Here is a 16,436-nt window from a genome sequence, read left to right on the forward strand (position 1 = left end):
AGTGAAAGAGTGGAAAGGAGCAATCAACACAGCTAACCTCTGGATGTTACCATAAGAGTTTTGCACTAGTTTCGGACTACTCAATTTGAACTATATTCCTACTCAATCTATTCGAAATTCGAAGGGTCCAAGGTTGACGAGTCCATCACCGTAGCATTAGGAGTGTGTTAAAACTCGAAAAGTCTCTCTACATGAGGTAGAGTAAAATGCCCAAAGCACAAATAAGCCAAAGGTTCACCCACAACATGACTCGAAGTTACAACCTCATGGAAGACTACATCCATTTTACCACTTCAAACTATCATGCTTAGTGGTAAATCTAGAGGCGTTTATCTAATCAAATGTCCTCTAATATCCTTTCTCCATGCTTAAAAAGTTTCAAACAAGTTAACACCAAGAATTAGGAGACATCTGTTGTGATTGGTCATAAGCATATATATATATAATCATCAAACAAGGCTACTAAAGCACACTAATCTACCATTGAGAAAATCTAAGTATAATAAGCCACATGCTACCCGATCCACAACCATGGCCAACAACCATGCTTATAAAATTGAATTAGCCCTTAGCCACTTTCGTAGCCATGAAAGCCAATTCATCTCGATATGTAGGTCAAAAAGGTCTTCAAAAAGAAGGAAAGCTTTTTGCCCCCAAAGCCTAGTTTCATGTCCTCCACAAAGAGAGCAATTCCACGTGATAAAGGAAGGTTTGTGATTTTGCTAGCAAGTGATCACGAATCAATCGTGCATTCCCTAGGAAAAAGCTCACGGTTCCCTTGGAGTGCATACCAATTATTGCATGTAGCACTACATGAATTGTTTGCCATTAAGCAAACATAACATATGATATGATGATGGGTGCCCTAGATGCTCTTAGGATGAATTGTATTTAGTGTTTATAGGTCAGTCACTTGCCCATTTCATTTAAGAGTATCACAGATAACTTATATCATCTTTTATTATCGTTAAAATAGTACGTAAGTTCATCTCGAGAAAAGAGCCGATCGCTTCAAAAAAAAGAGTTAAAACCTATTAACTCAAGCCATTGTATCGCCGATCAATTCGTAATTTCGAAACGTCCGATTCCGAGCGTCGTTCGAGGCATGCTAACGTGTCCGGATTCTATTCTCGTGTCCCGGCGACAAAACTCCCGTGCCCATCAAGCGGCACACATCACCAATCCTCTGTTGCACGTGTGTCGCACAATAATTGGGCGGTGTGCAACGAAGACATGTAGGACCCGAGACAGTAGTCCCTTTTCCCCATTCAAACCATCATATTTTCAGGGTCTAGAGAAAAGCGAATTGACCACCTAGCAACCCTTGTATTCATCCAAGCATTAGAAAGGCAAAAATATTAATAAAATATAACCAATATAAAATTTAAAAGATCGTAAAAAATATTATGTATTGAGCTGTGCATGCTATGAACCCACTCAAAAGGACTCAATTTCCTAGCCTTTGCCTAGCAGTTCAGCTATCCGTTTCATCACAGTTCATAAGAATCAAAGTTGTATTGTTCATGCATCTTCACTTTATTCAACAAAGAAAGATATCCCAAATTGGGAAAAAGATAATCACAGAAATTGCACTTTTGAGGGGTGTATGATGCACCGTCCACGAAAACCAGTGGCTGTGATGATCATATACGGCTGAACTAGTGAATATATTAATAGTGCAAATCAGGTTGTACGTAAAGCTGTTCATTACCTCATTGTTGTTACATTCGACAGCTACGACACAGAGTAAGAACTGCATCAGCAAAAGAATAAATTTATCTAGGGAATCAGAAAGATCGGACGGAAGAATACTCAATGAAGTAGAGGGACGGAGAGGACCGTTGCGATTCGATGAGATCAGTCGGGCGCTCTGAGAGGTCCGAACACGTGATATCGCGAAAAGGATGTGATGACTATGGATCGAGACAGTTTCTTGAACTGTGCCTGATTCGCTTGCCTCCGTTGATTAAACTGAGCGTAGGTTTCGTGCACAGTAAAACTTGCATAGTGACAGTCAAAAGGACTGGTAAGACCCCCGTGATTTGGGACGAAGTTTTAGGAACCCCACGTTCGTGTTTTCTTCCTTTTAAGCATCTCAACCCTGAAAACTCTCTTTTTTTTTGTGTTGGGGACTTCGCATGGTGAAACTTTTGTCCAGCATTTACTACGAGAGATTTGTGCTGCGGAAAAAAACCATTTGCACATAACAATGGAGGAAATGGTGGGTCATGGAACACAGTGAGCCTACCTAGAGATTGGAGTGTACTCATTGCCATGTCTGGTCAAGTCCGTGGCTCAATGGGGGTTTGCAATGGAGCACTGCTCTATGCGTAAAATTGGGGTTTACACTGTTTTTTGGAAACTACCCTGTGCTTCAAAGAATCAAAGATGCCCACGCATCTTGCAGTACAGACAGCAATTTTTCAAAAAAATTACAACCCTTTCGTAATTGCAATTGGAAGTGGAAGCTTGGCTACATGTGATGCGTCTGCATTGAACCCAATTCTGAATTTCGAAAATAGTTAGGATGACAATCTTGCGTTGTGAGTTGCAACGTTATGTTCGGGACGATAACAAAAAACAACTCAAAACTTAACCGGTGGTGTTATGAAATTATGGTTTTCGAAAAATTAGATGGAGACGAGAAGTATTATTGAAATATTGCCGGTCAATCGTGCAATTATGTCACATTCGCATAATGAAGGGAGCGATGTCGGGTGGTTTTGGGACTTTCATTTTAAAAGCTAGTTCAAAGGGTAAGGTTTATCTTCGTAATTATAAACTGACCATCAGCTCTTTCCACGACCATTGTAACGGGGCTTTGACCCTCTCTGGGGCCCCCTCTTGGGTCAATCCGTCGCTGAACCCCCACACTTATCAACTGACTACTAACCTCTTTCATGACTAATGTGGGATAATCCCAACAATCTCTCCCTCACACATCGGGTCCTGAGTTGGAGCAGCAATGATCCGTATCTCCTGTGTGATTGTTGCATCCAGATTTGTTGGTAAATTGAACACTGATATCAGTTTTAAGTGATCTTGAGCCTCACTCAACTCAAAAATTAGCTTAAAGATAAAGTTTTATCTCACACTTATAAACTAATCACATGTTCCTTCCATAACCGATATGAGATAACCCAATAAGTGGTCATCTCCAAATTCTTTTTTCTTTTCGGATTGGGCATATACAATGATGAGAGGATTTAGCAAAGATACCTTGATTGGATTTGAGGGAGTCGGTAAAATCCAGTAGAGTTACTTTTTTTTTTTTGTGACCCAGGGAACCCCCCGGCCGGCCAGGCGGGAGGTAAACCTCCGGGGGCGACACGTGCTAGCCACCACACACGTGCACCGGTGAAGTCACCCCGCGGCACCGGGATTCGAACACTCAACCTTTTGCGAGAGGAAGAGTGCGCTTCAATAGTAGCGCCACCCTGTGCTAGTGGTCAGTGAAGTTACTTCTTAGTGCTATAGAAGATGGATATTTATATATCCCATTTCAGGTGCTCCCCAATGCTTGATCCTCTCAAATCTAGCGAGACCCTGAGTCATGCCATCGTGCTTCTGCCCTTTTTGGCTTCAACGACTGTTTACCTTGAACCCACAAACTCAAAAAAGAAAAAAATAAATAAAGGAACTCCACGGAGAGAGAGAGAGAGAGAGAGAAGCATCCCGAAAGCTTCCTCCATGCTAAGGTCCTTGAAGAATGAACAATATTATATAAACATATACCAGCCGTTGACGGATGATAATTAGGGGTCATTGAACAGAATCGTTACTACTGGTACAGCTTTATGTCATAAAAAATTAAGGTCACAGTTTTAATAATAAGTTACTTGCCAATAGTGGGTTCTGGCAATGCCTATATAAGAAGATCTCCTCATGGTTCATGACACATGTTGTGCGCTTGTTCTTTTCTTTGCCAACCTTGCAGACTGACCATTCCATTTTTCTGCTACACCAGCATTAGCATCGTACCTTCTAAGATTCTACCCAAGACCCTTCACGGGAATGTGGTTAGGCTGTATTGGAGTTTTGGTTGTCGTTGGCATCGTGTACTGGATTTATCGGTGGAGGAATCCTAGATGCGACGGTAAACTTCCACCGGGCTCGATGGGTTTGCCACTCCTCGGCGAGACCCTCCAGTTCTTCGCTCCAAACACTTCTCATGATATCTCTCCATTCGTTAAAGAGAGGATGAAGAAGTAAGGCTTCGATAACAAGCCATTTACTTATATTGAAAGTTGTCCGACCTTTGTCTACTCATTCTTCTCTAATGGTAAATGCTTGTGTCGATTTCTTTGTTGTTCTTCAGATATGGACCAATATTCCGGACAAGTTTGGTGGGACGGCCGGTCATAGTATCGACAGATCCGGATCTCAATTACCTCATCTTCCAACGAGAGGGACACTTGTTCCAGAGCTGGTACCCGGACACCTTCACGGAGATTTTCGGCCGACAAAATGTGGGTTCGCTACACGGTTTCATGTACAAGTACCTCAAGAATATGGTGCTGAATCTCTTTGGCCCTGCGAGCCTTCAAAAGATGCTCCCGGAAGTGGAGAAGACTGCATACAGAAGATTACAGCAGTGGTCATGTCAGAACACGATTGAAGTTAAAGAAGAAACAGCAAGTGTAAATTTCAGAGCGACAGTTCTTTTTATTCAATCATCATTAGCTGCAAGATAATATCTGTGTAACTGATAAAATTGACGCCATTGCAGATGATATTCCATCTGACAGCAAAGAAGTTGATAAGTTACGATTCAGAGAGCTCTTCAGAAAATCTCAGGGAAAGCTTTGTCTCGTTCATACGAGGATTGATTTCCTTTCCGTTGGACATTCCTGGTACCGCCTATCACAACTGCTTACAGGTAAGTAAAACCAGCAGAAACCTACCTGTCAATTATAACAAGCCATTGTTCTGTTTCACTCTAGCCCTCTTGGCAATAACAGAATTACATTTCATAACGTGTTTTACCTAACTACGTTTAACAAAAATTTTGGTCCAAAATTTTCCTAATTCTAAAGGGAAGGAAAAAGGCAATGAGGATGCTGAAGAACTTGCTACAAGAAAGAAGGACGATGCCCAAGAAACAACAAAATGATTTTTTTGATTACGTGCTTGAAGAACTTCGAAAGGAGGGAACAATTCTTACGGAGGCAATTGCATTGGATTTAATGTTCGTGTTACTATTTGCCAGCTTTGAGACTACTTCACTTGCTCTAACGTTAGCCATGAAGTTTCTTTTAGACAACCCTATGGCGCTGAAGAGACTGACGGTTAGTAAAATCGAACAATATTTTGAGTACTTCGAATCAATAACAAGCTTAACAATTTGTTTGGCTAACGTCCCCTAAAGCCTCAAATATATCTCAGGAGGAACATGAGGCCATCATAAGGAAAAGGGAAGACGCCGATTCTGCACTTACCTGGAAGGAGTACAAATCAATGACATTTACATTTCAGGCGAGCAAGAACTTTTACTTACCTTCAAGTTCTACTGAGATGATACATGCATAAGACAGCTTTCTTACTGCTAACGTCCACTTGCAGGTTATAAATGAAACAGTCAGGCTCGCAAATATAGTTCCAGGAATCTTCCGGAAAGCACTGAGACAAATTCAATTCAAAGGTATATTGAAATGATACTCATCTGACACAACTTTTAGCTAGACAAGAAAGAACAATCTATGTTGACAAGTTCCATGATTTGGTGACAGGCTACACCATACCAGCAGGTTGGGCTGTTATGGTTTGTCCGCCAGCTGTACACTTAAATCCAGCAAAATATGAAGATCCACTGACGTTTAATCCATGGAGATGGGAGGTTGGCCTCATAATTCTTTGTTCTTCTTCACCTGCAAACAAATAATGAATCCCTACAAGCAAAAAAAGAAAGAACAGCAGATAATGAATCTCCTAGAATCTTCATCATTTTCAATTTTTAACTAAAATTGAATACAAACAGGGGATGGAGGTACATGTTGCATCTAAACAATTTATGGCTTTTGGTGGGGGTATGAGATTCTGTGTTGGGACTGACTTCACAAAGGTTCAGATGGCGGTTTTTCTCCATTGCCTAGTGACAAGATACAGGTAACAGTGTCAAGTGTCAAATAGTGAAAAATGAGCCTTACTTATGGAGAGAGAATAACCATGTTGTTAATTAACTTTTTTTTTAGGTGGCAAGCAATTAAAGGAGGCAATACTGTCCGAACTCCAGGTTTACAATTTCCAGATGGTTTTCATATTCGAATCTGGGAGAAAGAGTCGAAAAAAGAGCAAATTCATGTACATCAAGATAGCCAAACCTGAACAACGCCAACCAAGTCAATGGTCTTGCTTCAGCCGCAGGTAAAAGTATCACAGCTTCATGCCCTGCAATCAGAATGGCTATTGACAAGCTAGAGAAGGGAACAATTGTCAACAATATACTTCAAGATGTATGAAGCCAATGGAAAACTCTCTCCAGAGGAAGCAATAATTTTGGCCAAGAACAAGTACAAAATTTTGCCTTTATATGTCTCAGCATGTCCGGTAAGGGTGACAACTTGAATGGAATTGAGAAGTTGAAGAGTTACAAAATGTAACCAACTTACAGCAACATTTACAAAAGAACAGTGCTTAAACAGTATATGTCTACATTACATCTCTGTCGAAACTTCCGTGCCCATTCTACATCAAAGAATTCCTCAGAAGATTCTATTCCTCTGGTCTCTCATACAACATATATTCCGCAATACCAAGTGAATCAATCAAAACAGAACCATCTCTCTGAGTGAGCTTAAAAAGACTCCAGACTCAGTGCTCCATATTTGACACGTCACTCTCTTCTCTTGGGATGCGGGCTCAACCATGTCTGATCCTGTAGACCATGGCTATAACTATTGCGCTCATGTTTTCGATTGTCAGCATGCTGTCTCAGTTCAGAGGATCCGCCAGAAGACCCTCTTTCTTTTCTACGCTTTCTGTGTCCAATTCTGTCATCCTCTAAACTATCCAAAGCAATCTCTGGTTCAAAACCTGAATTCTTTCCATGACCATGCTTGAAATTATCCTTGTGTATATGGTGAAGATAGTAATAGTACTCAGGCTCCCTATCTGGATGCCTATGTTCATGATGGTGATGGACACTTCGTTTGTGGGAAGGATTATGCTTGTGGTGTGTCACCTCCTTGTTATGGTGTTTCCTATGGTGCATATGGGTACGTTTAGCATTAATTTGATGTCTTCGAGCACCTGGGAAGATCTGACTTTCATCTTGAAAATGATCTTCCCACCAATCATAAAGGGCGTCAAAGAGTCCTTTCTGATGCAGCAGCCAGAGCAACACAAGAACTGTAATAACATATATGGTTATTTAATTGCACTATTCTCTTGAAAGGGTAATCAAACTTACCTATCAAGATTAAAAATGGAATTACCTGTTGGAATCGTCGCTAAAAGTAGACCAAACATCAAGACCCAGCTCATGCATATATACTGTATGTGGCATCTGAAGTCGAAAAAACCTGAGCATTCCCTCCTGTTGACAAGACCATACATTAGTAGTACATAAATAACCATTCTAAAGCAGGCTTACATGCAAAGTAGAGTCCCAGTTGAAAGGCAGACTGCACAGTAGGTAGTAACACATGCGCACAGGTGAACATTAACAGCAGAATTCCACAAGATAAAAACATGCAATCATGCACTTTGCCTCATACAATTTCTTATTATTATATTTAGCTACTTTTATCCTTCACATCTTTTTGCTTGCATGCTCTGTTCCCAAGGGCTGTGTTATTATGCACCTTTCATGAAATTTCCTGAAACACAAGGAGCTGGGAATTCAATTCCACACTTGTTACTATCACAAACATATACCACAGTGGACGCATTAGATGTGGTATACACATGTTCCTCTATGCTAATTGTATACTCTGTCAAACCCTAATACCATCATTCTCTCCCATCCTTGTTCCAGCGACAGTTCTATATCCTCCAGAAGCAAAATTGTGAGATTTCACACCAAATTGATGGTATGAACATCTTGACACAACAAGCCATGCCAGAAGAGAGGACAGACATTTTCTTCAAGCCAAAAGAAATGTCAAATACATTCTTCATTGACTAACTGAAGATATGTGAGGAAAGTATGTGCAAACAATACATATTTTATGCCTGACAGATGCTACAACATTAAACTAACCTGCAACTTTTTCCAGTGATGAAATCGATTACACCTGCCCATAATTTGCTCCAAATGCCCTTGATGGAATCAAAAAACCCACTCATACCTGTCTTTGGTAATTGTAAAGGTGCAATCTGCAAAGAAGTCATTGATTCAAGACACACTAAATAGCAGAAGTGAATTTTACAGCTACTATCATTAAACTTCCCCTATTAGCCAAACAGCAGAATTGCTGAGCCACTTGAAGGCTAACAATTATACCTGATCTCAACTCTTGAAACCCTTTTGTGAATACTTTGGACATTTACTATTCAAATGGATACTTCTAGCAGAAATCAATCAATTCTGCATCTATCTCACAAGCTTTTTCCAATAACAAAACTTTTTATCGAAGACAATTCTTTCGAGTACGCCACTCATCAGCAATTTTATGTGACTTATCGAGCATGACTTTGCGCTAAACATCACACCTGAGATCCATTGTCAAGGACAGTAGCTGTAGTACTAAATTGGCATTCTGCTCGATCAACCTCACTGAAATCAGAATCCTTAAGAATAGCTGCAGTAAAAAACACACAGGAGGCTACAGAATCAAATCCTCCTTAGTGGCTCTGTCAGAATTTCCCTACTAAGCATTGAGCGTGGTAACTGATACCTGCACATACATATTTTGCTGCCTGGTCTGTTGACGGGTACAACTTAAATGACCTGGTCAAAATTTCACCTGGCTTCATGATGAAAAATTGTTCCTGCAACGTCAAAATAATGTCTTTTACATCATTGTCAAGCTAACTATTCAAAAGACATCAATTCAAAGAAAAGTACCTCTGTGAGGGTGACACCACTGTTGCAATCAAACTGCCGGATGAAGTAGTTTGTCAAAGAGGAGAATTAAGTAGTTTCCTAAAACAGCCAAATGTATATGCAGTATGGATATTTAAACTAGGATGCACTATCCAAATTCTGTCTGAAAATCATAAGCTATACAAAGTTACTGAGTCATTGCATTCCATTCTATGAAAGTGTTTTTTTTTAGAATAATTTATTCGATAATTATGACTGAAAACTCCTTGACTTATACTCTCTAAACGGTGGAACTATAATTTGATAGATGAAGAATAAGGAATATCACTTTCTTCCACACTGCAGTGGTTCAGGATATAGACAAATTAAGGTGTTATACATCCTAGCACCGAAAAGTAACTCCGTTACACAACTCCCAATTAGTTAATCATAATTAATCATATTCCTGTTTCCTGTATCTGGAAACAGGAATATTTAGTCTGGCAGCCTCTATGCTAGAGCTACCAGGGAACCTACTAATATTAATAAGAGAACTACAACAATGCATCCAAGAATTGATGTTCATAACACATCAAGCCGAACCATAGCACCGATAAATGAGAATGCTTCAAATTCTGTAAAAACCACACCATGAGAATCCTTCCATGAGCAAAATGCTGGCTATTGCCACAAAAAAGCTTCATAACTCGAGTGTTATGTAACTCATTAAAATTGTAGGTACATGAATAAAATAATATGTGAATAGAACCAGTCCTGTGCCTGGCAGAACTTGAGGTATACACTGAAGTGTGATCACTAATGACAAAATGATGTATATAAGCACTAAAATTCCTCTTTGAGGGTACCGTTAAGCTGTACGAGGCTTCAAGTTCACCAGTATTCTTTGTTGTGATTGTGGCCACTCCAAATTGAGTCAAGGCTTCAAATGTCGGAACAGTGACACTTAAAATTTTTCCAGGGCTCCTACAGACAGGAGAGGTACAAATCAACTATTCACGTAATAAAATACTATTTACTGAAATGTCAAAGAACAAAAATTTACTCCTTTACTTAAGCAAAACAAATGGCTGAAGATTGCTTGGCTTCACTTAATTTCACCCGTATTGTCCCAAGCACTAGATAGAAAAGTACACATTTTTTTATGATATTGGACAAACACGGCAAGAAATGTTCAAAAAAGACCAAGACAACAACCTTTCTGTAGTCTAACTATACTGGAAAATACCAACAGATGATCTACAAAAGTCAGTAATTGCAATCTCAATTTTTTATAAAAAACTAAAACTTGTATATCATGGCCATTGGGTCATATAAAGAACCTTTAAAAATGCCAAGCCAGATGGAACATATGAAGTTTTTTCAAAAACAATGAACCAACACACTAAGATACTAACTAACCCCATGCAAGTTACTGTCACCACGAAAGCAAGTGAAACAATATAACAACAGAAATAGGATCGACCTCTGATATACATATTCAATGTCATCAGCTCTTAATTCTATCAAAAGGTTTGTGTTGAGAACTTCGGTGACTCCTATGGAGAAAGAATGACTCCCTGCATTCTGCATCCAAATGAAGACTGTCAACGACAGAAATTAAAGAACATGATCCTAATTCTTCAAATGCAAAACCTTACTGGATGCTGATTTATCCTTTCAAATCTTCCTTCTACGCCATACAGCGGCAACTGATTTCTCCCAACTCGATTCTGGTCAGCCTTTCATTAAAGGGAAAAAAGAGCTCTTCAAATCAAGCCACAGGATAACACACCACTTACTATCTGTCAACGTCTTTGTGAGTGGTGATGTTCCGAGTAGTCAGTAGTAATTTTAATTAGGCAGAAGATGCGAACAATTGACAAGGCAGATATAGAGTGCAATTTGCAAGAGGGGAAAAAAACTGTTATGCTTTTGCAAATCTACCAAATTCATGTTCGATTATTGAAGATAGCACATTAATATCTAGATATCCCTATAAGGTTGCAGTAATTCGAATGTCGCCAGCAATATAGTATCATGTGTCAAAAGCTCTAAGTTAAATAAATAAGGCAGATCATATTCCCCAGGCAGTAGCTGAAAGGGTAGAATTGACTAACATCCCAGAAATTCCACAGTTGATTATGCAAGCAACTTCCAAAAGGTGAGGCGCAAAAATTTGGTTGTCCATTGAAAGCCTCATAATTGACACCGATCTTGTTGCATTCAATGCCATCCAAGGTAAATCTGACCCTCTCAAGCAGCATCCACATAGAAAAATTCGTCCCTAGATTCTGCGGTTGACCAGGTCCACTCTTTAAGACAACAAGAAAATGTCTCAGGATAAATAACAGGCTGATTAATGGGGCAATTTACAATTCGGCTACTGACTTACACTGCAGTACAGAAGTGCAGTTGCACGCTCTAAAAGAAAGATAGGTCAAGGCTAAAATGCTATCCAATGTTGATCTTGTTGTTTTTATTTGTTTCTTTTCCATTTTACCTATGAAGATCAGTGAGTATTCTGAACTTCCAATTTGAATCCTTTAAAAACCTTGGATATAAATATTGACCAACAAATTGCAGTTCATTCAAACATCATAAATGATTAATATTACCACCCATCTGTATACTTATAGTAATTCCAATTCTATGCATGGTATGTCTCAGTCTATTTATAGACAAAGGCAGATCCATCTAATTTATGCACAACATTAACATGAGAAACAAACATGTCAGGCCGAAAAAACAATCGACCAGCTTACTGTACAAACAACGATGCGGGGTGGATACCCACCTTGCCAATCCTAAAATCATCTAAATGGAGTTCCAATTAACATGCAAAAAGTAGTACTGATGAAAAGATTAATTAAAGCAATGTCATGTATTATTTGGGAAATTAAAAAGTGACCAAAATAAACATCAATGACGACAAGAAACAGTGTGGTCCTTCTCAATGTGGTCCCCATCATGCATATCAGAGTGTATCAATCCATTGAAAATCATACAAGAAGTCATTATGGTGCCAAAGTACACCAAGTGAGAAGGATAAAATATGCTGTACTTTTCTTTCTTTAAAATGCAGAAAAACTTCGAGTCTATCAATACTAGCATAAGAATCGAATAAATGTGAGACATGCCTGTCTTGGAATGACCAGGTAAAAGTCCTCAAATGACGGAATATTTGTGTACCCAACAAAATCTCCAATAAGGTTCACCCTTAAAAAGTTATCGCCAGATATAGCAGTTCTGTTTTCGGGACCTACAATTACCTCCTGTAGGCCAGAGAAAGTAAACAGTGGGAAGAGTTGTCAGCAAATCCATCTTAAGTGGACTCTAAAAGAGATTCAAACTTTGACAAACCAACAGAGGGTATTGATAATCAGAAGAGTTAAACTTATAAAGAAAATGGATATTATTGAGTGAAAGCAACAAATAGTTTAGCAGTGGATAAAAACAAGAAATTACAGGGCTTCATTGCCCTAGCCAATTACTCCAAACAGTTCCATGACATAAACATCTGACGCTACTAATCCCGTATTCTTGCATGAAATTAAGTAATTCTGCTAAAGAACAAAAAATATAAATTACAAATTGTTAAGGGAACAAGCAACAATATAACAAAACAAAAAGTTGAATAGTAAGTTATTTTATAACAGCTAACATTTCCTTGAGACAAAAAGCTGATAACAATATGAAGCAAAATCATACCGAGATTCTTGTTCCTGTTTTCACTTCAATCCGGACACTGAATCCTAGTGATCGTTGTCCGATACCAAAAACATGGAACCTTCACCAGAGAACAGTTTCTAGTTAGGATGTGTGTAATGATAAACTGAATAAGAGTGGATAACAAAAAAATCCACAGAAGTACAACTAGCATCTTGCTCGTATAATTGGAAGTTACAGAAGTAACTTCGTCTGTCTATTTATGTTAATTTCAGTGAAATTTGGATCACCACTGATCAACTCTATGGGCATATTGTATGTGTATTATAAAGCCTGCACTAAACACTACTTACATTAAATTGGAAAGATATGTACACAATTAGGTTATTTCTTTCACTATCGGTTCTTTTGTCCAAACAAAAGAGAATGCAGTTGTGATAGAAAAAAGGGAGGGAGTGTTCTAGACAATTCAAGAGCAGACGCCAATTTCAAATTTTTCCTTGGAAGACAGTATAGATATAGAAAATGATCACAATCACAAGCATTTTTCTCCATGATCCACTACAATGTGATTCTCAGAAGTTCAACAAAACAGAGTTCGTCAATTCAGCATTACACACACTAAAGAAGGATCCAGGAATCAATGTTTGGTTGTAAGGAGAGTGTGGGCTTGGATAGGAATGTTCAACAATTTTTCTCTTGGGGAAAGCACGCGTGGCCGTACCAGTCACCGGGAAATCTGAGGCAATGAGCAGTATTAGCCTTTCCTTTAAGCATTTTGTCAACTGATATTTGAATCAATGAAAGAGAGAAACCAAGTGTTAGAAAATAAAGATGCATTAGAAAATTAACAGATATGTAACAGCACTCACAGATGTTTCCGCATGATGATGGAATGCGCCGCTGGGGCCCACAAGGGCAACAGATTGGCTGAGATAAACAACAATTGTAGAAGACACCAAAAGTTGAGAAGGAAGATGCACGACATAAATAAAGAGGGACGAGTCAATAACCATGATCCATATTTTTTAACAGACATTTCACACAATATGATATTTATAACTGTCTCCGGAAAACTAACTAAAATATCACGATTATTAACACAAAATAGATTCCTGTGATGAGTGATTTCCAAAGTTCTGATACTAATATAAAATTGAACAAGTCGGAAGGAGTGAGATTGAGCATGGACAAATCCAACATCCACAAGCATTTGTGCTGTTCATGTTGGTCCTTCGAAACAAATTTCCATGTGTAAGTGCGCAATCTTAAGCAATCAATCTAAAACTGGAGGAGGATATGGGATTATCCAGTAAAACATAAAAGGAAACCAGATACTGAAGAGAAAAAGGAAAGAATATTATGATGACTCAAAGAGATAAACGAAGAAAGATGGTGGAAAAAGACACCTGAGTATGCTCAATAATATGACCATCGGCATCCCGCAACCTGTAAGGCATAGACTATGACCCTGTTACATGATGGTCAACTGCCAATCTGCATTACTTTCATGCAACAATCCAATGAAGAAAAGTTCCTATTGAATGAATATACTGCGAACCATTGTGCGCAACAAGTTGTATTCGTATGTAAGGTACAAGATACAATATAGTGCAGGTTGCTAAATGTGGTGCTAGATCATGATGGCCTTAGATGCGCGCAAGCACGTAAAATTTCCTCAATGTTTTAGGTAACAACAATGCAAAAATCGTAAGTGTCGCTAAAATCTTGCAAATAATTTCCTACCACATTTGCTTTAACCAGGTATTTTGTGGCCAATAAGAAAAAGGAAACACTATGAGAAGCAGCAGAGAAGGGGACCATTGACCTGGTCCAATGCAATCCAAAAACTTGAGAATGGTGTGGTAAGATGAAGAGTCAGAGAGAGAGAGAGAGAGAGAGAGAGAGATCTTGCCTCTCACATATTTTGACAACTTTTGAATCGGCATCTGGCTCACATTTGCGTGTCTTCACATAATTTTCTTGCGGTTTGTATGGAACATCCTGAAAAATGTCACATAAGTGCATAGTACATTTAGCGCATGAACACAACATTGAGTACAAATGAAAAGATGATATGAACATGAAGAAGCATGAAAATTTTATCTGTGTCAAGTCAAAAGGAAGTGCTATAAAGCAAAAGCACACATCCTGTAGCAACTTGTCTCACCAAGAATTTCACACTCGAAAGGCATTAAAAGCATGTTTGCTCGTAAATTTCCTCTTAAGGACATAAAATGCACCTTGAAGGGTTTTACACTAAAAAAATTCTAACTTCTATGGAGCAGATGAGGGGATAATTGCAGAAGACAATACAGTCGGGACTAAAGAAGTAGAAACATATCTGCGAACCAAAACTCTCGCTTTATACAGGCACCAGGATCAGAGAGGTTCCATACTCTTATGTATGTAAGCTCGTAGAGAGCATATGCAGCAGACTTGTTGACCGTCAGCACCGGGGGAATTCGCAAAGTTTGCATCTTGCTCGTCGAGTTCTCTTCGACCTCTACTACTTCCGCAACGAGCGAGGCGTCCCCTCCGCTCTGCAATCCCCCCAGAGTAGATTGAATAAGCAATGCGGCCAAATTTCAATTTTTGCACACATCAAAATGGCATCATCAGTTCGTATAGTCAACCTTCACCAAAAATTCCACGACCCATTCCCAATCAATTTCAGAATCTCTCCTTCAATCACGGGCTTTGATAATATCAACAAAGCGAACGCAACTGTTTCTATCAAGTGCAGTTGATGCAATTCATGCAAGAAAATTAAGGAAGCAAATCAGTTCGTGCAATCATTTCTCTTCAAGTGTACGTATCCGCACTGCACAACTCAGCGATGATCACTTACGGAACCACTGGGAACGGCCAAGTCCAACACGATCTTCTTGGTGCAGTTGAGGTTGTCGTCGGAGGCGGAGGTCTTCTCGCACTTGTCGAGCTTCGATTTGGAGAGGATCTCGACCCCGGACACCGTCAGCCCGCTCAGGCAGTGGAGGAGGAGGAACGCGAGGACTGCCGCCGCCACTGCCGCCGCCGCCGCGGCGAGCCTGATCGCCATATTCTGAACCGGAGGAGAGCGTGGAGGAGGTCTGGTTGATCGTGGTTGTGGAGTTGATGGGTTTGATGGCGTCGATGAGCGGAAGAGGAAGTCGGTGGAACAGTGCGAGAATGAAATGAAACCGCTTGGGGGTGCGTAGTGTTGTTGAAGGCGGTTTCTTTTTTGGCGGGCATCAAAAGTTAGTTTTTTTTTTTTTTTTGGCTTTTCGATGCAGCAAGAAAGAAAAAGAAAAAGCTAGAAAACTCGAAACGGGGCCGTTAGCCCGCCTGTCGTGATAGAACCGATCAGTGGACGGGCCCAGAAGTAGGGATGACCACCGGACCGAACCGCCCGAACCGATCACTAAACTCATCATAGTATTGTTGTGACAGGATGTTCCCAGGATACCACCAGGTCCAGGAGTCTTTAGAACTCATAACTGATCACCGGTCCGGCACAACCTGAGAACCGGACCAAACGGCCCGAACCGATCACTAAACTCATCCCGGAATTGTTGTGATCGGGATGTTGCCAGGACATCATCAGGCCCGGGAGCCTTTAGACACTCCCAACTGATCTCACTGCCGCCTTGACTTCCTCTGCAGAATCATCAGCAGCCAAAAGCAATGTTTCATCTCTTCAGTGACAGAACCACCCTCATCTCAATCTCTAGGACCACTGGAACAGAAGAGTTTTTGTGTTCTTGCCGCCATGCTTGAGCCAATTGATTCCAAGATGGTTGATGCCAATACATTCCTTCACGGT

At 39.9% G+C, this 16,436-nt stretch overlaps 2 protein-coding genes across 2 annotated transcripts; one reads left to right on the top strand and one right to left on the bottom strand.

Moving 5' to 3' along the window:
- Positions 1-3,723: 3,723 nt before the first annotated feature.
- Positions 3,724-6,670, top strand: LOC115692510 (cytochrome P450 87A3). The gene is made up of 9 exons (XM_030619379.2): positions 3,724-4,208; positions 4,319-4,640; positions 4,730-4,879; positions 5,037-5,288; positions 5,386-5,475; positions 5,563-5,641; positions 5,730-5,836; positions 5,978-6,105; positions 6,192-6,670. Exons 1-9 carry the CDS (start codon positions 4,015-4,017, stop codon positions 6,322-6,324), a joined length of 1,455 nt encoding a protein of 484 aa, XP_030475239.2. The 5' UTR covers positions 3,724-4,014; the 3' UTR covers positions 6,325-6,670.
- Positions 6,511-15,862, bottom strand: LOC115692509 (protein HAPLESS 2). Its single transcript, XM_056318617.1, has 18 exons — positions 15,483-15,862; positions 15,031-15,174; positions 14,547-14,635; positions 14,041-14,080; positions 13,504-13,561; positions 13,356-13,416; positions 12,674-12,752; positions 12,103-12,237; positions 11,083-11,277; positions 10,624-10,704; positions 10,449-10,549; positions 9,832-9,949; positions 9,008-9,040; positions 8,838-8,931; positions 8,653-8,741; positions 8,201-8,316; positions 7,434-7,534; positions 6,511-7,347 (listed from the first exon to the last, which is right to left on the bottom strand). The coding sequence occupies exons 1-18, from the start codon at positions 15,690-15,692 to the stop codon at positions 6,833-6,835; spliced, it is 2,259 nt and encodes a 752-aa protein (XP_056174592.1). The 5' UTR covers positions 15,693-15,862; the 3' UTR covers positions 6,511-6,832.
- Between the last annotated feature and the right edge of the window lie 574 nt (positions 15,863-16,436).

This window comes from Syzygium oleosum, unplaced genomic scaffold (assembly GCF_021117445.2).
Source record: "Syzygium oleosum isolate NSW1041296 unplaced genomic scaffold, Sole_v2.1 Sole_v2.15, whole genome shotgun sequence".
In the NCBI taxonomy this organism is placed as follows: domain Eukaryota; kingdom Viridiplantae; phylum Streptophyta; class Magnoliopsida; order Myrtales; family Myrtaceae; genus Syzygium; species Syzygium oleosum.

Excerpts from the sequence above, each read along its gene's own strand:
- LOC115692510 (XM_030619379.2), top strand. The coding sequence starts at position 4,015 with ATGTGGTTAGGCTGTATTGGAGTTTTGGTTGTCGTTGGCATCGTGTAC. Across the intron at positions 4,641-4,729 it reads TTAAAGAAGAAACAGCAAGT|ATGATATTCCATCTGACAGC; the intron begins GTAAATTTCAGA and ends ACGCCATTGCAG. Across the intron at positions 6,106-6,191 it reads TGCCTAGTGACAAGATACAG|GTGGCAAGCAATTAAAGGAG; the intron begins GTAACAGTGTCA and ends CTTTTTTTTTAG.
- LOC115692509 (XM_056318617.1), bottom strand. The coding sequence starts at position 15,692 with ATGGCGATCAGGCTCGCCGCGGCGGCGGCGGCAGTGGCGGCGGCAGTC. Across the intron at positions 13,417-13,503 it reads ATCATCATGCGGAAACATCT|TTGACAAAATGCTTAAAGGA; the intron begins GTGAGTGCTGTT and ends TTCAAATATCAG. Across the intron at positions 11,278-12,102 it reads ACCTGGTCATTCCAAGACAG|AGTGGACCTGGTCAACCGCA; the intron begins GCATGTCTCACA and ends GTTGTCTTAAAG.